Source organism: Macaca fascicularis, chromosome 1 (genome assembly GCF_037993035.2).
Source record: "Macaca fascicularis isolate 582-1 chromosome 1, T2T-MFA8v1.1".
Classification (NCBI taxonomy): Eukaryota; Metazoa; Chordata; class Mammalia; order Primates; family Cercopithecidae; genus Macaca; species Macaca fascicularis.
In genome coordinates this window covers 208961655-208980943 of record NC_088375.1, presented here as the reverse complement: position 1 = coordinate 208980943, position 19289 = coordinate 208961655, and the positions used below count along the sequence as shown (strand labels likewise).

Sequence of the window (19289 nt, the reverse complement as noted above, 5' to 3'; positions counted from 1 at the left end):
TGATCATCTGTAAAATAAAGGGAGCTGGACTTGGTTCACAGGTCTCCTCAGCGCAGAGACTGTGATCAGGAAAGAGTTAATGGAGGCCAGGATCTGCCTCAGGAAGGCGAGGGTTAATTTGGGGGGCGGGGGTTGGAGACTCTCTGCTTTTCCTGTGGAGAGTGAGGTTTGGCTGCCACCAAAGTTACTTCTAGTCCCTGCTGTCCACTCCTGCCCTCAGTCTGGACCTGCCCAAGGACCCCTGCAATTAGGCCTCCCATGCAGAGGTGAGTGTACCCTGAGCCCAGGGCTCTGGTAGGAAGGAACCCAGGGGCCTGAGGGCAGGGAGACTGGTACCAAACTAGTGAGCCTGAAAGATGGCCCATTCCCAGAGCAGAAGCCTTGGGCAGAGTTGGGAGCACAAGCTTCAGGACAGGGAGAAGGCAGGCAAAGGAATGGAGGGCCCGAGACTGCCTGCCAGGCTTCTAGGGCGGGATGTCTGAGGTCCAGCCTCCAGGCTAGCCCGGAAGGCAGGGAAGAGGCTGTGGATGACAGACTATTTTGGTCCTTGTGATTAGGGACTTTTTATAGTCTCCCTGCTCAGGGATGGGGAGAAGAGGAGAGGACAGAGGGCACCCATGGGGTCAGACAAGCAGTGCCTTCCTGGGACTTTGGAATCCAACCCACTGCCCAGGAGACTCCCTGGGAGACAGGGAGGGAGACACTGCCAGACTCCCCTTGGTTCCCAGGCCTCAACTACCCATGGGCAGACTGACTACACACTAGGTGCTGGGTGAAGGGGTGGGCTGGGCCTGGCAGGGTCCCTGTCCCAAGGCCTCTCACAGACCCCTTCCCCACTTCCCTAGTTAATTCTGTTCCTTTGGCCGGGCGCGGTGGCTCAAGCCTGTAATCCCAGCACTTTGGGAGGCCGAGACGGGCGGATCATGAGGTCAGGAGATCGAGACCATCCTGGCTAACACGGTGAAACCCCGTCTCTACTAAAAAAATACAAAAAACTAGCCGGGCGAAGTGGCGGGCGCCTGTAGTCCCAGCTACTTGGGAGGCTGAGGCAGGAGAATGGCGTGAACCCGGGAGGCGGAGCTTGCAGTGAGGTGAGATCCGGCCACTGCACTCCAGCCTGGGCGACAGAGCATGACTCCGTCTCAAAAAAAAAAAAAAAAAAAAAATTCTGTTCCTTTGTTGTCCCCAGATCCAAGGTCCCTCAGCCTTCAGGACTCAGGGGGAGTAGGGGGAGATAGGGGTGGGGTCGGGTGTGCAGGGCCATGTGGGTGGCCCATTCTGTTACTGCCAAGAGAACTGTCAGCTCTTGATTTACAACCCCTCCTCGCCCCTTGCCCCAGCCGAAAGGAGGTGGAAAAGGGTCATGAGGTCTTAGGATAAAAAGGGGACAAGGACCCTGAGGGCAAATTTCTGGGAGTGGGAGTGCAGGTTATTAGGAAGAATTAGTGGAAGGAACTTTTTGGTGAGGCAGGGGGCCCATTTCTAACGGAAATTGCTTGGTTTTATAGCAGCAGGAATACATGCAAAATATCAGTGCGTTTTTTTTTCTTTTTCTTTTCTTTTTTTTTTTTTTGAGATAGAGTCTCGCTCTGTCGCCCAGGCTGGAGTGCAGTGGCGTGCGATCTTGGCTCACTGCAACCTCCACCTCCCAGGTTCAAGTGATTTTCCTGCCTCAGCTTCCCAAGTAGCTGGGATTACAGGTGCGCGCCGCCACGCCTGGCTAATTTTTGTATTTTCAGTAGAGACGGGGTTTCACCATGTTGGCTAGGCTGGTCTGGAACTCCTCACCTAAGGTGATCCACCCAACTCGGCCTCCCAAAGTGCTGGGATTACAGGCGTGAGCCATCGTGCCCCGCCTCAGTAGGAAGTTGTAATAGGCAAATGAGAGATCCAATCTGAACTGCAAGGCAAGAAACCTGGGTTCCAGTCCTGACTCCTAACTCTCAATAGGACCTGAGCAATCCCCCCTCCTCTCCAGGCCAATTTCCTCCTCATGAAATGGAAATGCAAAGGTTAAACAAGGTGATGTTTACAGTTTGGCATTCTGCGATCGCCTTGGCAGGGGCAGAGTAGCTGGCAGTAGCTGATAGGGCCTGGGGACCACCTCCCTCTCCTGCCCTGATGGCCTTGCTGGGCCTGGGCAGGGCAGTTGGCTGCAATTACTGGAGATTCCTACCCTGTGGTTATATCCCTGACCTCGGTGTTTGGGGGCGGGAAGGGTGGGCCCTGCTGGAGCCAGCCTGTGGCTGGGAGCCTCCTTGTCTTGGGCTCAAAGCTGCTGGGTTGGGAAGAGGTATTTTTTCCGGTTGAAGCCACTTTCGGGAATTGGGCCGGGTTTCCTTTTCCAAGTGTCCTGCTTGCTGAGGCCTGCTCGCATGGCCCTGTGGCCAGATTGGGGCACCTTCAAAGGGGCATATGTTTCTGAGTGGCCAGAGAGACCCCGCTCAGTGTCTCTGAAGGACAGGGAAAGGGGATGGCCTGAGCCTCTGCTCCCTGAACGTGGCACCGGCTAACCTGGATGGGAGAGGGTGGCTGACTGATCCCATACTGAGGAATGCCGGCAGGGGAGGACCAGGGCATTTCCTACCCTTCCCCTGACCTTCCTCTCTCCCTGCAGGTCTGTGAGAGCCCAAGTCAATTGCTCTTGGCCCCCTGGCTGGCTACTTATGGGGCACTGTCCTGAACAGCTCTGCTAAGATGCTCCTGGCCCCTCCCTCCACCCCGTCCAGAGGACGGACCCCCAGCGCTGTGGAGAGGTTGGAAGCCGACAAAGCCAAGTATGTCAAGACGCACCAGGTGATAGCTAGGCGACAGGAGCCAGCCCTGCGTGGGAGTCCTGGGCCGCTCACGCCGCACCCCTGCAACGAGCTGGGGCCCCCTGCATCGCCCAGGACGCCCAGGCCGGCCCGCCGGGGAAGTGGCAGGCGGCTGCCGAGGCCTGACTCGCTCATCTTCTACCGCCAGAAGCGGGACTGCAAGGCTTCGGTGAACAAAGAGAACGCCAAGGGCCAGGGGCTGGTGCGGCGCCTCTTTCTGGGTGCCCCGCGGGACGCTGCCCCGAGCAGCCCGGCCTCCACAGAGCGACCTGCGTCTTCAGGAGGTTGGGCCGCGCCCCAGGATGCCCCGGAAGCGGCGGGAAAGCGGGCGCTGTGTCCCACGTGCTCACTGCCCCTGTCGGAGAAGGAGCGCTTCTTCAACTACTGCGGCCTAGAGCGCGCGCTGGTGGAGGTGCTGGGTGCAGAGCGCTTCTCCCCGCAGAGCTGGGGGGCCGACGCTAGCCCGCAGGCCGGAACTTCGCCGCCGCCCGGCTCCGGGGACGCCAGCGACTGGACATCCAGCGACAGGGGCGTGGACAGCCCGGACGGCGCGGGCGGCGGCGGCGGCTCGGAGGCAGCCGCCTCGGGGCGGGACGGGCGCCCTCCGGTGTCGGTGGTGGAGCGCAATGCGCGCGTCATCCAGTGGCTGTACGGCTGCCAGCGCGCCCGCGGACCGCCGCGCGAGTCCGAGGTGTGACCGCCGCGGCTCCGGAGCCGGCTTCCCAAGGAGTGCCAAGCGCGGGGCTGGCCCCGGGTACGGACAGGAATACCCTGCTTCTGGCGCGCTGGGTGCCTTTGCGTAAGCCCTTCCCTCTGGAACTCAGTTTCGCGTCTGAACCTTGGGGAAGTGGGACAAGTTGTTGCCGAAGGCCCTTCCCTGCGCCCGCGGCGAAGGCGGAGGGAGAGGCCTCGTGGTCCTTGTGGAGGCCAGGTCTGGGGAGTCACGATTGGGGTGGGAGATGAGCAAACCTGCTGAATAAAGTTAAAACGTTATTTAAATGGGGAGCTGAGGAAGGAGGCAAACGGGTTTTCGTGGTTAAGCGCGTGGGTTTTGAAGTGTGTGCTCCCGGCTGACTGTGTGACCCTGGGCAAGCACTTGACCTCCCTGGATGCAGCGGCACCCCTCGGTTATTAAGGAGGGAGGAGTAGGGGATACAAGTATTTCAAAATAGTTGTAATGCGCATGGCAAAGTATCCAGCATATAGAAAGTGCTCAATAAACGGTAACTGCTGTGACTTCTACCGAATGAGTACTAACACGGTTGTGATCTCCACTGGCCTCCAGGTCGATCCAAACTAGAGCTGGGAATAACGCGCTTTGGGAGTCCGAGGGGGCGTCTGCTCCAGAAATCTGGGCTTCACCAGTTCCTAAAAGGCCCCCATTCCCGGAGTTTTGCTGCCCCGGTTGTGGTCACTGGGTATAAAGGGCTGAGATGTGGAGGATCCAACCTTTCGGACACGAGAAGAAGGGAACCGGGCGGGGCGCGGTGGCTCACGCCTGTAATCCCAGCACTTTGGAAGGCCGAGGAGGGCGGTTCACGAGGTCAGGAGTTGGAGACCAGCCCGGCCAACATGGTGAAACCCCCGTCTCTACTAAAAATACAAAAATTAGCTGAGCGTGGAGTGTGTGCCTGTAATCCCAGCTACTCCGGAGGCTGAGGCAGGAGAATCGCTTGAACCCGGAGGCAGAGGTTGCAGTGAGCCGAGATGGAGCCATTGCACTCCAGCCTGGGCGACAGGGGGAGACTCCGTCTCAAAAAATAAAAATAAGTAAAAATAAAAAAAGAAAAGAAGGGAACCTTTTCTGCCAGCTCGCAGGCTCCTGCCACTGCCTCCCTTTTCTGCAAGGACACACAAGATCGCCTATTTTCATCACAGGTTCCCACCTCCCAGCTTTCTTCCTTCATGCGCCTCCTTCCTCAGACTGGGTTGCCATTCCTTTTCTCTCTACTCTTCCTTCTCGGAGATAACATATATTCTCCTCCAGGAAGCCTTCCTGAATGCCCCAGTCAGCCTCACCTGCTCTGAGCTCCCAAGTGCAGCCCTGTTTTTGGGCCTCAATTTGTCACCTTTTGTGGGACCCGCTGGTAGTCTGGGTTCTCTAGTTAATCTTTGAGCTTTTCCTAGTACTGGGACGGCGTGCATAGTAGAGCCACAGGCAGTTTGTTGAATTAAATGAGGCTGGAGAGGGCGATGGACGCAGTCCTCTGGAGCTCCCCAACTTCCTGGAAAGTTGTACCTTAAATAAAAAACCCATCCTGATATACGGGCTGACTCTGGTCATTTTCGCCTTGTATGTTTGGTGAGCTCCAGTTGGACCCCGCCGGAGGTCGCCCCCCGCAAAAGCAGTCTTTCTGGATGTCTGGACAAAAGCACGCGGTCACACAGACTGTCGGACCAGGGTTTTTATCAGGGGTGGGAGCAGCGGGCGCCGGGTTCGGCCAGCCCGCTAGTCGCCCTTGGGCGCGGCCTTCACCCTCATCTCGGCCAGTTTGTGAGTGAGGAAGCCCCACTTGAAGCCGGCCACCGGCTCGGCCTCCTGCGACTCGGGGCGCTCGGCGGCCTCGTCCGCGGGTTCGGGGTCCGGCTCCAGAGTGGGCTCGGTGCCACGCAGCATGGACGCCGCCGCCGCCTGCTGCTGCTGCCACCTGCTGGCAAACGCGTCCCAGAAGCCCGGACCGCGCGCCTCCGCCGCCGCCGCCTGCGAGGGGGGTCGCGCCGCCAGAGGGCTGCGGGAGAGGGCCGCGGTCAGGGAAGCGGTCGAGCGGTCCCGGGGAGGAACATCGGAGAGGAGGCTGGGCCGAGGGACAAGTTTAGTGGGGCCGGGGGAACCCGGGCGGAGTCAGGGGCAGTGGTGAGGAGCGGGGTCAGGTGACCAGTGGGGGACCGGGACATGGAGGCGGGTCAGGGCCTGGAGGCAAGGGGAGGGCTCAGAGGCCCTGGGAAAGGGGACTGGGGTGGGACAGGGTCAGGGGATTAGGCGAGGGGTGTAGAGGGAGGCAACGGGGATCAGGATCCCTGGGGAGAGAATGAGGTCAGGGGTTTAGGCGTGGCTGAGGAGGGACGCTGGAGGCATGTGCAGGTCTGGGAAGCTGGAAGGATCCCTGGGAGAGCAGGTGGGAGTGGGAGGGGCTGTTCAGATCCCACCTGAGGGAAGCCCTGGGGAAAAGAGACAGAGCCCGGAGAGGGAGCAGGTCCTGACATTAAGGGAAAGGGGGACTGGGGGCACGGGAGAAAGGTGGAGCAACAGGAGGGCCTAGGTCAGAGCCTTAGGGGAGAGCAGGGGACTCAAGAGAGGTGGGAAGATGTTGGGGGGAAGGGCAGTCACAGAGAGGTGATGAAGCTTGAAGTGGAAGCCTCGAGTCCAGGAAGTTTCTTAAGGAACGGGAGGTGAGGGTGGGGGGAAAGAATGGAAACCTGGGCGCGGGAGAGGCTGCTGGGTCATGGGGACCCTAGGAGAAAAGAATAGGTTCAGTGGTGAGAGGGGGATGTGACCAGGATGGAGAAAAGGCAGAAATGGAAAATGTGCCAGAGATGGAGCCAGGAGGGAGACTGAGGTCCCAGGTCCCACCCTCTAATCTTCAGCATCAAAGACCTTCTAAGACAGTGATTCCCAAAGCAGCATGCTGCGGGGCCCTGGTGGGGCTTGCTGAAAACATGGCTAGATCTCCAAGACTCTTCGCCACACAGGCGAACTCGGAGTCTCTGAAGGAGGGTCCAGGAATATGTTTGTGACATGCTTCCTTGGAGGGTGAGGGTTTAGACAATACTTGGGAACCTTGGAGCTGGATCACCTGTTGCAAACACCTAAAGGTATTCTCCATTCTTGGATTTTAGAGAGATGGCCCCTCCCAAGCGGATGGGTCCAGAGAGCCCATAAAATACCTTCTAGCACCTCAATCCCAACAGCTGGTCAATTCCTCCAGAGATTTACCCTAATCTCCCAGATACGCTGATTTGGCCTGTTTCCTGCTGAGAGAAACAAACAGCCTGGGACTGCCCCTCCCCAGCCCTCAGTGGTTAGAAAGACAAACAAACCAGAAGGAAAGGACCAGGCAGAAGGGGGACCTCAGGCCCCTTCCAGAACCACCACAAACACACACACACATACTGGTCAGCGCAAGGCTCTGATGGTAGCAGCTTATCTTCATCTTCTTTGTTAAACAGAGATGACATTGTCAGCCAGCCTTTCACCCCGACCCCCTGAACCTGGGAAAGGGGTTGGGAGTCAGGGAAGGGGCCCAGCATAACCTCCCAGGACTCCACAGAAGCCTCTGCCAGGCTGCCCAGGGTTGGGGTGGAAGAAGGGAGAAGACTCACCCGGCGGGCCAGCTGTGACATGGGATTGAAGGTCTCCTCGGTTGGTTCTGCTGTCTCAGACTCCACTAATCCTGGGTTCTCCCTCTGGGACACAAGACCCCCACACTGCATGAGAGAGGCCCCAGAGGAGTGGGATCTCCCTCCTCCACTGCTAGCCTAGTACACACAGACCAGGCACCCCAAATACCACAGAACTAAACACACACACACTCCACAGATTCACAAGGGCACATGGGAATGCATACAGATATACCTACAGAGTAAATCCCTGCAGACAACCTTTTTCCTCGTGTGTGTGTGTGTGTGTGTGTCAGAGTCTTGCTCTGTTGCCTAGGCCAGAGTGCTGTGGGGTGCAGTGGCACGATCTCAGCTCACTGCAACCTCTGCCTTCCGGGTTCAAGTGATTCTCCTGCCTCAGCCTCCTGAGTATCTGGGATTACAGGCACCTGCCACCACCCTGCTACTTTTTGTTTTTTTTTTTTTTTTTTTTTTTTTTTTGAGACGGAGTCTCGCTCTGCCGCCCAGGCTGGAGTGCAGTGGCCGGATCTCAGCTCACTGCAGGCTCCGCCTCCCGGGTTCACGCAATTCTCCTGCCTCAGCCTCCCCAGTAGCTGGGACTACAGGCGCCTGCCACCTCGCCCGGCTAGTTTTTTGTATTTTTTAGTAGAGACGGGGTTTCACCGTGTCAGCCAGGATGGTCTCGATCTCCTGACCTCGTGATCCGCCCGCCTCGGCCTCCCAAAGTGCTGGGATTACAGGCTTGAGCCACCGCGCCCGGCCAACTTTTTGTATTTTTAATAGAGATGGGGTTTTGCCATGTTGGCCAGGCTGGTCTCGAACTCCTGGCCTCAAGTGATCTGCCCATCTCGGCCTCCCAAAGTGCTGGGATTATAGGTGTGAGCCACTGGCCCGAGCTGCAGACACCCTTGAGCACACATACCTGCCCACCACAGACACATCCATATACACTCAAAAGCATGTGGACATGGGCATGCACTCTGATGTAGACACACACCTGTACGTGAGTGTGCCCCACATGGCTACAGCTCTTCATCTGCACATAGACGTATGTGTTAATGAGGTACCTATACAAGGACACACACAGTTATGCCGTTCACACCTGTGCACTTACACAACCACAGAAAGCTGCACGGAGGCCCATCCGCAACACACAAAACCTCTTCACCCAAAAACAGATACCAAAACACGTACACCATACAAACATAACACCTACAAATGTCTACACAGAGGCATACAGGCATAGACTGCTGCCCAAAATGTTCACACCTACACATACACCTTCACTGGGGATTCCACACAGACACTGATCACACCAGTTACCCACCGACATTTCTGCACAAGCCCAGCCTTAGACACCAACCTCTCCAGACATTCAAGCATTCAAACCATTCTCCGCCCCTCCCAACCAATTCCTGCCTCTGCCACACTTCTTGTGATTGTGTGACTGCCACTTATCACAGCCTCCAGACATAAGACTGTCCCTGGTTTCAGAAACTTTGCTGTTGTCATTGTTGTTTTGAGACAAAGCCTCACCTGTCACACAGGCTGTAGTGCGGTGGAGCCTTGACCTCCCTGGGCTCAAGCGATCCACCCACCTCAGCCTCCTGAGTAGCTGGGACTACAGGTGTGGTGCCGCCGTGCCTGTCTAATTTTTGTATTTTTTTGTTGAGATAGGGTTTCACCCTATGTCACCCAGGCTGGTCTCAAAATCTTGGGCTCAAGTGATCCTCCTGCTTCAGCCCCTGAGTAGACAGGATTACAGGTGCCCGCCACCATGCCTGGCTAATTTTTGTATTTTTAGTAGAGGCAGGGTTTCGTCATGTTAGCCAGGCTGCTCTCCAACTCCTGACCTCAGGTGATCCACCCTCTGTGACCTCCCAAAGTGCTAGTATTACAGGCGGGAGCCACACCCAGCCTGTTTTTTGTTTTTTTTTTTTTTTTGAGGCAGAGTCTTGCCCCATCACCCAGGCTGGAGTGCAATGGTACAATCTCCGCTCATTGCAACCTCCGCCTCCCAGGCTCAAGCAATTCTCCTGCCTCAGCCTCCCAAGTAGCTGGGATTACAGGCACACGCTGCCATGTCTGGCTACTTTTTTTTTGTATTTTAGTAGAGACTAGGTTTCACTGTGTTGCCCAGGCTGGTCTTGAACTCCTGAGCTCAGGCAGTTCACCCGCCTTGGCCCCCCAAAGTGCTAGGATTACAGGCATGAGCCACCATGCCTAGCCCAGCCTGTTTTTTTGTTTTTTGTTTTTTTTTTTTTTTTTTAATGTCAGAACAACACATGGTCTAAGTATGGCTTTGATCTGATGCTGCTACAGTGACCTTTCTAGTATAGGCGCCACTCCCCCTACCTCTAGTAACAGGAGGCTCACTACATCACTCCTAATTCTGCTCCCATTAGAAAGTTGTGTCCAGCTAAGTGTGCCCATGTGCCTACTGCTCCCATTAGAAAGTTGTGTCCAGCTAAGTGTGCCCATGTGCCTACTGCCCACTGGTCCTAGAAGAATCTCTTCCATGTGGCAGCCTCGAGATCTTTGGAGACAGTGGCCACTCCTTCCATAGTCCCTAAGTCTTTTCTTCTTCCTCAGTTTTCTTGAATGTCCTGGCTTTCTGATGCTGCACCATGCTCTTTACCATTCCTGAATGTGCTGTCTGCACGAACGTGGCCCCCCCACCTCCAAGCCTATCCTGTGCCCCACTTCATACTGCTCATTCCTGCTGCCCCTCTGCATATGCTCCACCCAGCATGCATGGATGGTACCCACCTCCTCTGCCAGGTCTTCCTCAGATTCCCCACTCAGTGTCTGTAGCACTTTGGACTTGTAGGTTTTCCAGAAGGCCTGGTTCATGGCTGCAGGGGGAAGGGGTCTGGCACCCTAGCACAGGAAGGTGGTGGCTCAGTGGATACCAGTGAGTCTGGCCCTAGGAACTTGGTGAGGCCAAGAGCCTGTCTGGGGGATCCAGTGACTTCATTAAAGATGTACCAGCCTCCCCAGCTGGCACAGTGCCCAGGAGGTGAACCTGATCCAAAGGAGTCAGGGGGGTGGAGGATGGAACAGGCTTCCGCCACCTTAGCTCCTTGTCTTGACCCATATTGGCCAAGAATAACGAAGACATCTGTCTCTAGAGAGGCTTTCTTTTTTTTTTTTTTTTTTTTTTTTTTTTTTTTTGAGACGAAGTCTCGCTCTGTCGCCCAGGCTGGAGTGCAGTGGCCGGATCTCAGCTCACTGCAAGCTCCGCCTCCCGGGTTTACGCCATTCTCCTGCCTCAGCCTCCCAAGTAGCTGGGACTACAGGCGCCCGCCACCTCGCCCGGCTAGTTTTTTGTATTTTTTAGTGGAGACGGGGTTTCACAGTGTTAGCCAGGATGGTCTCGATCTCCTGACCTCGTGATCCGCCCGTCCTCCTCCCAAAGTGCTGGGATTACAGGCTTGAGCCACCGCGCCTGGCCCTAGAGAGGCTTTCTTCTTGGGCCTAGGAGTACTTGAGGTTGTTCATCTCTTAGCATGGCTCCAGGAAAATCTTCTTCCATTCACAAAATCCTGAGGTCTGGGACCCACACTGGAGCCCCTGTGACTGTAGTCATACCAGTTGTGTCCTCAGCAGGGCTCCACCCCTTGTCCCTACTCAGCCTCAATGAACTGGAGCAGGAAGGTCCCCAGGCCCCCAGTGGGCACCTTGGGCTTACATTTCACTCCTTTGTCTGGGCTGGAAACTGATTCCTCTCCCCGGGGATACACGTGCCTGTCTCCTTGTTTCCTGGCAACAGATTCCAAAGAGCTGGAGCCCCTGAATTATTGCTAAGCTCCTCTGGCCCCTTCCAGCTGAGTTGGCTCTGGCCAGCCTGGGAGGCACCAGGATCCTGTGAATGGGGAAAGGCCCTCTAGGCTTCTGCCCACTCTGAGCATGCAATACCTAGGCCTTTGCTGCCAGCCCACCTCTGGGAGCCCAGGGCTTAGAGAAAGGAGGCAAAGATGGAGAAGTCCTTCTATAAGTACTTGTGAGAGGAACTGAGCCCTCTGGAATCTGGATGCCTGAGGACTGCAATCTCTGGGGAGGAACACCCTTCATGGATTTGGCTGGGGGCAGAGAGGATGGAGATTCAAGGGAATAATGGGAGCCGGGAAAAGTGACGGGTTTTCCAGGGACTGGAGATATCTCGGGAAGCCCTGTGGGGCTGGGATTCCAAGCTTATTCACTCTCAGTCATTTGCTAATTTATTCATGACACAGACATTTATCAGTGCTTTCCAGCGATGCAGCATCCCACCCCCACCGCGGAGTCCAAGGTCTGGGAAACAGGAAGGGACGACAGGGGCAGAGGTTGGCACTGATACTGGTTGGGCCAGGCCAGGGAGAGCAGGGCAGCAAGACGGCCCCGAAACCCTTAGGCGCACGCACCACCCCGCGCTTCCCCAGCTAGGGCCCGCGTGGCCATGCCCTTCAGTGGTCACAATTTTGGAGACCCGTCCCGAGCTCGGTCACTGACGTCGACGGCCGCCTGGCGGCGCTCGAGCCGCTGGCCGAGAGTGACGTCATCAGAGGCGGTCCGGCAGAGCCTGCCTCGCCCCCCTGCGTGGCCTGACGTCGCTGATCCGCCCGGAAGCGCTCACACGTGTGCTCACTGCCCTGCTCCTGGCCCCTTGGTCGGCCGGGCTGTTTCTGGCCATGGGTCGCTCCCGCCGGACAGGCGCGCACCGAGCGCACTCTCTAGCCCGGCAGATGAAGGCGAAGCGGCGGCGGCCGGACCTGGATGAAATTCACCGCGAGCTGCGGCCTCTGGGACCCGCACGGCCCCAGCCCGACCCAGACGCCGAGCCCGACCCCGACCTGCCAGGGGGCGGCCTGCACCGCTGTCTGGCCTGCGCGTGAGTCCCGGACGAGCCCGGCCTGGGGCGGAGGAGGGTCCGCGGTACCGGCCGGGAGATGTGAAGTTCAAGCCCCAGGCCGTGCAGAGCCTTCTCTCTTGGGACCCGTGGGTCCGCCCGCCTCCCGTTTCTCAGACCCGGATCCTGGCGTCAGGGACAAGCTAGGGCTATGGAGATAGGTGTACTTGGGAGACTATCACCTCCTCACTCTCCTTCTCACTTCCATCCCTACAGGAGGTACTTCATCGATTCCGCCAATCTGAAGACCCACTTCCGATCCAAAGACCACAAGAAAAGGTATGAAGGAGTAAGGAGAGGATTGATGGATGGGTGCTCAGCAGATAGGGCTTTCACCTGTCAGCTCCCAACTCCTGTTTTTCTTTCTCCCAGGCTGAAGCAGCTGAGCGTCGAGCCCTACAGTCAGGAAGAGGCGGAGAGGGCAGCGGGTATGGGATCCTATGTGCCCCCCAGGCGGCTAGCAGTGCCCACAGAAGTGTCCACTGAGGTCCCTGAGATGGACACCTCTACCTGACATGGCCTGAAGATGCAGGGCAGAGGAGTTGCCCATGGACAGTGACGCAAGGACTAGGCTGGGAGGGAGCGTGCCAACCCCTTTTGGCTCTGGGTTTGGGGAACGGAGGGCCTCTTCTGGGTGCCCTGCCCCCAATAAAGGAACTGGACAAAGAGAGCTTGCCTCCAACTCTAACTTCCAGGTCGCTGTCTCAAACTCCTGCCCTGGAAGGGCTTGTCTAGTCCTTTCTGTGCACCAGGCCTAGGGTGTCAATCTTGGTCTATCTTTGGAGCCCACATCCCTGCCTTCCCTCTGAGGTCCTAGCATCTGAACTGGAGCACCCAGATGGAGGCCTGATGCAGTGTGGGGTGGCGGGAGTGGGATCAGATTACTCTGTCCTGCTTCCGACAGAGACTGATCCCCAGAAAAGAAGGCTTCTGAGATTGCAGCCCCCTCCCGAGTCACCTACCCCCAGCGTCCAGGTGAGAGTCTCTCTTCTTCATTATGGGGCCCGTGGCACCCGCCGCTGCCCCACCATCTTCCAGACGGCATAGCAGGAGCCACCCAGCCCGAGGACAGCTAGCACTGTAGCCACAACTCCCACCAGCAGACTGCGGGGCTCTGCCTTCAGCTCACCAGCTACCTGCATCTGGAGGTGCACAGAGGGTGTGCCTCAGGGGTCAGTTGAGACTGCCAGGAAGGTGGGGAGTGGGAAGGGGCTGAGTAGGTGTAGCTAGGGGAAGGAGACATGGACGCTGGTACTGCCCCAGGGAGATTCCACCCCAATCCCTTTCGCCTCACTGCCCATCTGGGCCTGCCTGCTCAGGCGGCAGGGAACGTGACAGCCTGGCTGTTGGGGGTGTCAACCCAGCTATGGTAGGGGGAAGAAGGGGTCAGTCGTGCCAGAAACCATTGATCGGGGTACTTACCTGTAGCACCCGGAAGTAACCAGGGGTCAGGCGTCGAAATCGCATGGTGGGCGGCACTGGTCTCCCTGGCGGCCTATAGGGTGGGCGCGGACATGAAGACCAGTGGTCTTTATGATACCAAGAAGTGGAAACTAGGGTAGAGGGGTCTCTGACCTTCTACATACGCAAGACCCAAGCCCTCAGAGGATGCTCACCCGCGCCTGCCTGCCAAGGTCTGGCAGGGGGCGGAGCAACTGGACCTTTAAATCTGGTCCCTTCCCCCACTGCCTACCATCCTGCCAGCCTTAGGAGCAGCTGTCAAAAGAGATCAGCATCAGGCTTGAGCGGCACCTCCCCCACTGTCCAAGGAGGCGGGTCTGGGTAGGCAGAAGAGGCCTTGGCTGGCAGGGCTCAGGAGTCCCAGGCGTGGACCAGGTACTGGGCGGGCCTCCCTCAGCCCCTGGTCCGAGCCCCATCCCTACTTCAGATGATTGGATGCCAGCATTATGGAAGGAAGGGGAGGGTGCCTTTTCGATTTGATTTCTGTGAAATCAACCACCCCTACCTTGAGGGATGGCACATTTAACCTATTTCTTTCTTTCTTTTTTTTTCAAAGACAGATTCTCACTCTGTCACCCAGGCCTGAGTGCAGTGGCATGATCTCAGCTCACTGCAACCTCTGCCACCCAGATTCAAGCGAATCTCCTGCCTCAGCCTCCCGAGTAGCTGAGATTACAGGCACCTGCCACTGCACCCGGTTAATTTTTGTATTTGTAGTAGAGACGGGGTTTCACCATATTGGTCAGGCTGGTCTTGAACTCCTGACCTCATGATCCACCCGCCTCGGCCTTCCAAAGTGCTGGGGTTAGAGGCATGAGCCACTGCGCCCAGCCAATTTAACCCGTTTCTTCAAGACAAAGTTTCTGCAGGGACTTCCCTGCCCTCAGCTTGAAACAGTGATAAAAGCATATCTGCAGATACCAATTAAGAAAGCTGCCCATGACACGTTAAAAATAGTAGTCATTGTTCTAAGCACGTAACTTGTATTTCATTTGGTATCCATTATCTCTTAAATGAAAAAGTATGGTTGGGCAGCACTTTAGGAGGCTGAGGCAGGCAGATTGCTTGAGTCCAGGAGTTCGAGACCAGTCTGGGCAAAGGTGAAACCTCATCTCTACCAAAAAAAAAAATAATAATTTAGCCAGGCATGGTGGTGCATGCCTGTAGTCCCAGCTACTCAGGAGGCTGAGGTAGGAGGATCACTTGAGCCCAGGAGGTGGAGGCTGCAATGAGCCGAGGTCACACCATTGCACTCCAACCTGGGTGATGGCCAGACCCTGTCTCCAATAAAAGAAAAGAAAAGAAAAAGTACAGTTTGCAGAATAGTATGTAGACTATCTGCAGATATAGAAAACAGAAGAATATCCCAAATTTAGCAGTGGCCCCCACTGGGGAACATGATAGAGACACACTGGGGAAAGGGCACATCCTGCTTTCACTTAACCTATTACCTTTGAAATGTATACAGCAAATATGTAGAACTTTATATTCATAAAGCTTTTTAAAATAGGCCGGGCATGGTGGCTCACGCCTGTAATCCCAGGGAGCCAAGCGTGGGAGGCCGAGGTAGGTGGATTACTTGAGGTCAGGAGTTTGAGACCAGCCTGGCCAACGTGGCAAAACCCTGTCTCTACTAAAAATACAAAAATTAACTGGGTGTGGTGGCGCACACCTGTAATCCCAGCTACTCGGGAGATTGAGGTACGAGAATCACTTGAACCTGGGAGGGAGAGGTTGCAGTGAGCCAAGACTGCGCCACTGTACTCCAGCCTGGGCAGCAGAGCAAGACTCTCAAAAAACAAAACAAAGCCCTTTAAAATAGAAGCTGCCGGGCGGGCATGGTGGTTTATGCCTGTAATCCCAGCACTTTGAGAGGCCGAGGCAAGTGGATCACTTGAGGTCAGGAGTTTGAGACCAGCCTGGCCAACATGGTGAAACCCCATCTCTACTAAAAATACAAAATTAGTCGGGTGTGGGGGTGCACGCCTGTAATCCCAGCTACTTGGGAGGCTGAGGCAGGAGAATAGCTTGAACCTGGGAGGTGGAGGTTGCGCTGAGCCAAGATCACGCCATTGCACTCCAGCCAGGACAACAAGAGCAAAACTCCATCTCAAAAGAATAAATAAAAATAAATAGAAGTTGCCACTTACTGTGTCCCTAACTGCCTAGCCCTGGCAGATGCTGGGAGCATAGAGTAAAGGTACCGTGGTTCAAGGAGGAAAGGGGCTGGTTCTCACCTCTGGTGGCAGCTCAGGAAAGATATTTGATGAAATCCAGATCTGTCTACCGAACACGGGGATAAAGGCTCTGTTAGAATTTACTGGACTTCGCTAGAGTGCCATAGGGAGGCTGCTGCATGAAGAGGCAAAAATGTTAAAGGAGGATGCAGCACAAAGTGTTCAAGGGACACAGACCCGAGGCAAAACACAAAGCTGGAGACAGGCATTTTGCAAATATGAGGCCAACTGGCTCAAAATGAAAGAGGCTGTTAATACCAAGTGTGAAGGTGGGATGCCATCACCAGAGCTGACCAAGTTCAGAGAAGCTGAAAATCTCAATTTGTATGTGACATTATTAAATGTTGACAACACACATACACTACATGGGCCAACCATGGGCGAAATTCAGACTTTGGGTCTCTGGGTTACCGGTAAGGTCGTGACAGGCTTTGACGACTGGGGGTGCTGCAGAAATTCTGAAGTAGGTGACAACAGTTGGCTCCTCCCCACAGAATTAAAGCAATAATAACTCATATCTACCCCATGATGCAGATTTCAAAGTACTTAATGTCATCACAGTGCTAAGGCCTAGGTATCTATCCCTTCTGGAGAGGAAGAAACAGATTCAGAGAGCTGTAGAAGTTGGGCTGAGTCACATAGCAGTTGAGTGTGGAACTGATTTTATCTGATTTTTTTTTTTTTTTTTTTTTTGAGACAATTTTGCTCTTGTTGCCCAGGTTGGAGTACAATGGCACAATCTCGACTCACTGCAACCTCTGCCTGCGGGTTCAAGCAATTCTCCTGACTCAGCATTCCGAGTTGCTGGGATTATAGGTACCCTCCACCATGCCCAGCTAATTTTTTGGATTTTTAGTAGAGACAGGGTTTTGCCATGTTGGCCAGGCTGGTCTCGAACTCCTGACCTCAGATGATCCACCCGCCTTGGTCTCCCAAAGTGTTGGGATTACAGGCGTGAGCCACCGCGCCCAGCCTTTTTTTTTCTTTTTTTTGAGATGGAGTTTCACTTTCGTTGCCCAGGCTGGAGTGCAATGATGCGATCTTGGCTCACCGCTACCTCTACCTCCAGGGTTCAAGGGATTCTCCTGCCTCAGCTCCCGAGTACCTGGGATTACAGGCATGTACCACCACGCCTGGCTAATTTTGTATTTTTAGTAGAGATGGGGTTTCTCCATGTTGGTCAGGCTGGTCTCGAACTCCTGACCTCAGGTGATCCACCCACATCAGTCTCCCGAAGTGCTGGGATTACAGGCCTGAGCCACCACGCCCAGCTGATTTTATCTGATTCTAAAGTCCTGGTAGTCCCCTGACCTGAGATGATGATGATGAAAATGAACATTTACTATGTGTCAGATATTTTTCTAAGATGAAAGCTCTTACTCTGGGGTCCAGAATTCAGGGGATCCATAAACTTGGATGGGAAAAATTATATTTTTATTTTTGCTAACCTCTAACCAAAATTTATGATTTCCTTGTATATGGATTGAAGTAGTAGTATCTTTGGCTTAGTCACCAACAGAAATCACAGACATTTTGGCCGGGTGTGGTGGCTCATGCCTGTAATCCCAGCACTTTGGGAGGCCGAGGCGGGTGGATCACGAGGTCAGGAGATCGAGACCATCCTGGCCAACACGGTGAAACCCTGTCTCTACTAAAATTACAAAAAACTTAGCCAGGTGTGGTGTCAGGCGCCTGTAGTCCCAGCTAGTCGGGAGGCTGAGGCAGGAGAATGGCGTGAACCCGGGAGGCGGAGCTTGCAGTGAGCCGAGATTGTGCCACTGCACTCCAGCCTAGGCGACAGAGCGAGACTCCTCATCAAAAAAAAGAAATCACAGACATTTTCATGTCAAATTGTAGTTATTGCAAGTATCTCAAAATATTTATGCTCGAATGATTTCAAATTCACAGTGGTTGTTAAACCACCGCTAAATTGTTCATGAGCACCTTCTGTTTCAGATGCTCCTGTGATGTAGCCGCCATTAACTGGGCACCTCCAGGCCTAGCAGTGGTTCAGTGACCAAAGGGTGAATCTGCCTGTTCTCAGTAGAGCTTCTCCACTCTTCTGCATTCCCTGTCTTTAGTTGTTTGCTGATCAATATGTAAGAGGAGGGGAGTCAAAGACCACCGCACAGTTTAATGTTCTTATTCAAGCTGGTCGACAACACACTGAGGTCATTAAAAAAGGAAAATTTAACTTTTGGCCAGTCTTGTTAATGTTAGTAAACCCATAATATCATAAATTTCTGGTTTTATTTTTTTGAGATGGGGTCCTGCTATGTTGCCCAGGTGGCTTTGAACTCTGGGCTTGAGTGATACTCCCCACCTCAACCTTTCAACCTCTCAACCTCTTGAGTAGCTAGAACTACAGTTGTGTGCCAGCGCTCCCCAGCTCCAAATTTTTTTTTTTTTTTGTGGGTGTTTTTGTGAGACGGAGTCTCGCTCTGTCACCAGGCTGGAGTGCAGTGGCATAATCTCAGCTCACTGCAACCTCCGCCTCCTGGGTTCAAGCGATTCTCCTGCCTCAGCCTCCTGAGTAGCTGTGACTACAGGTGTGCACCACCACACCCAGCTAATTGTTGTATTTTTAGTAGAGATGGGGTTTCACCATGTTGGGCAGGCTGGTTTCCATCTCTTGACCTCATGATCCACCCGCCTTGGCCTCCCAAAGTGCTAGGATTACAGGCGTGAGCCACCGCGCCTGGCCAAATTTGTTTTTAAATATAGTTTTGATAATTATTCTCATTGTAATCCTAAGAATTTTGTTTTGTGCATTTGTTTATTCATTTATTTATAATATAGAGTTTTGCTCTGTTGTCCAGGCTGGAGTGCAGTGGCATGATCTTGGCTCACTGGAACCTCCACCTCCTGGGTTCCAGCGATTCTCCTGCCTCAGCCTCCTGAGTAGCTGGGATTATAGGCACCCACTATGCCCAGCTAATTTTTTGTATTTTTAGTAGAGATGGGGTTTCACCATGTTGGCCAGGCTGGTCTTGAACTCCTGACCTCAATTGATCCGTCCGCCTCGGCCTCCCAAGTCCTGGGATTACAGGCGTGAGCCACCACGCCCGGCCTGTTTTATGCCTTTATAAGCAGCTATTCTGAGAAAGCGTTCACAAGCCTCACCAGATGCCGGAGTCCATACTGCAAAATCAAAGGGAGGCTAAACACCCCAGTTCTAAAATGTTTTCAAGCTATTCAGATACTGTGCACACCTGCCCTTTGAAGTAAGGTCTATTATATCTCCTTTACAGACCCAGAAACGGAGGCGCAGAAGTTATGGTCAGCCCCAGGTCACACAGTTAACAAGAGCTGGCCTAGGCACCCAGGGACCTGGCACCCTAGCCTCCGTGCTTTGCTACTGAGCTTAGCACTCCTCTTGTGGCTTTTTCTTGAGGAGCCCAAGGGTCAGCGTCCCACCCAGCCATATGAGGCCAGTGGCACTGCCCCCTAGCTGGGGTGAGATGCCAGAGCCCTAGGATGCCTGAAAGGCTGGGCAGGAGGCGGATGGGCGTCGGCCAATGGCTGTCGCAGCGCCTCACCTGGCCGTCT

General features: G+C 54.8%; 4 protein-coding genes across 6 annotated transcripts; 2 read left to right on the top strand and 2 right to left on the bottom strand.

Annotated features, from left to right (window-relative positions):
* The first annotated feature begins 218 nt into the window (after positions 1-218).
* FAM110D (family with sequence similarity 110 member D) lies at positions 219-4070 on the top strand. Its single transcript, XM_005544363.5, has 2 exons — positions 219-266; positions 2618-4070. The coding sequence occupies exon 2, from the start codon at positions 2698-2700 to the stop codon at positions 3511-3513; it is 816 nt and encodes a 271-aa protein (XP_005544420.2). The 5' UTR covers positions 219-266; positions 2618-2697; the 3' UTR covers positions 3514-4070.
* Positions 4071-5206: 1136 nt separating this feature from the next.
* C1H1orf232 (chromosome 1 C1orf232 homolog) lies at positions 5207-10088 on the bottom strand. Of its 2 annotated transcripts, none has more exons than XM_045377443.2 (4): positions 9924-10088; positions 7137-7220; positions 6928-7025; positions 5207-5545 (listed from the first exon to the last, which is right to left on the bottom strand). In XM_045377443.2, the coding sequence occupies exons 1-4, from the start codon at positions 10005-10007 to the stop codon at positions 5266-5268; spliced, it is 546 nt and encodes a 181-aa protein (XP_045233378.1). In that variant the 5' UTR covers positions 10008-10088; the 3' UTR covers positions 5207-5265. The 2 variants fall into 2 exon arrangements, with proteins under 2 accessions (XP_045233378.1, XP_073872099.1); XM_074015998.1 differs by lacking the exon at positions 9924-10088 and adding an exon at positions 8691-8827.
* A 1651-nt stretch (positions 10089-11739) lies between these two features.
* Positions 11740-12708, top strand: ZNF593 (zinc finger protein 593). Its single transcript, XM_005544362.5, has 3 exons — positions 11740-12024; positions 12259-12321; positions 12415-12708. Exons 1-3 carry the CDS (start codon positions 11825-11827, stop codon positions 12554-12556), a joined length of 405 nt encoding a protein of 134 aa, XP_005544419.1. The 5' UTR covers positions 11740-11824; the 3' UTR covers positions 12557-12708.
* Positions 12709-13030: 322 nt separating this feature from the next.
* Positions 13031-13770, bottom strand: ZNF593OS (ZNF593 opposite strand). 2 transcript variants are annotated; one of them, XM_065527191.2, is made up of 3 exons: positions 13659-13770; positions 13465-13537; positions 13031-13184 (listed from the first exon to the last, which is right to left on the bottom strand). In XM_065527191.2, exons 2-3 carry the CDS (start codon positions 13507-13509, stop codon positions 13038-13040), a joined length of 192 nt encoding a protein of 63 aa, XP_065383263.1. In that variant the 5' UTR covers positions 13510-13537; positions 13659-13770; the 3' UTR covers positions 13031-13037. The 2 variants fall into 2 exon arrangements, with proteins under 2 accessions (XP_065383263.1, XP_065383267.1); XM_065527195.2 differs by having other exon boundaries at positions 13465-13680.
* Between the last annotated feature and the right edge of the window lie 5519 nt (positions 13771-19289).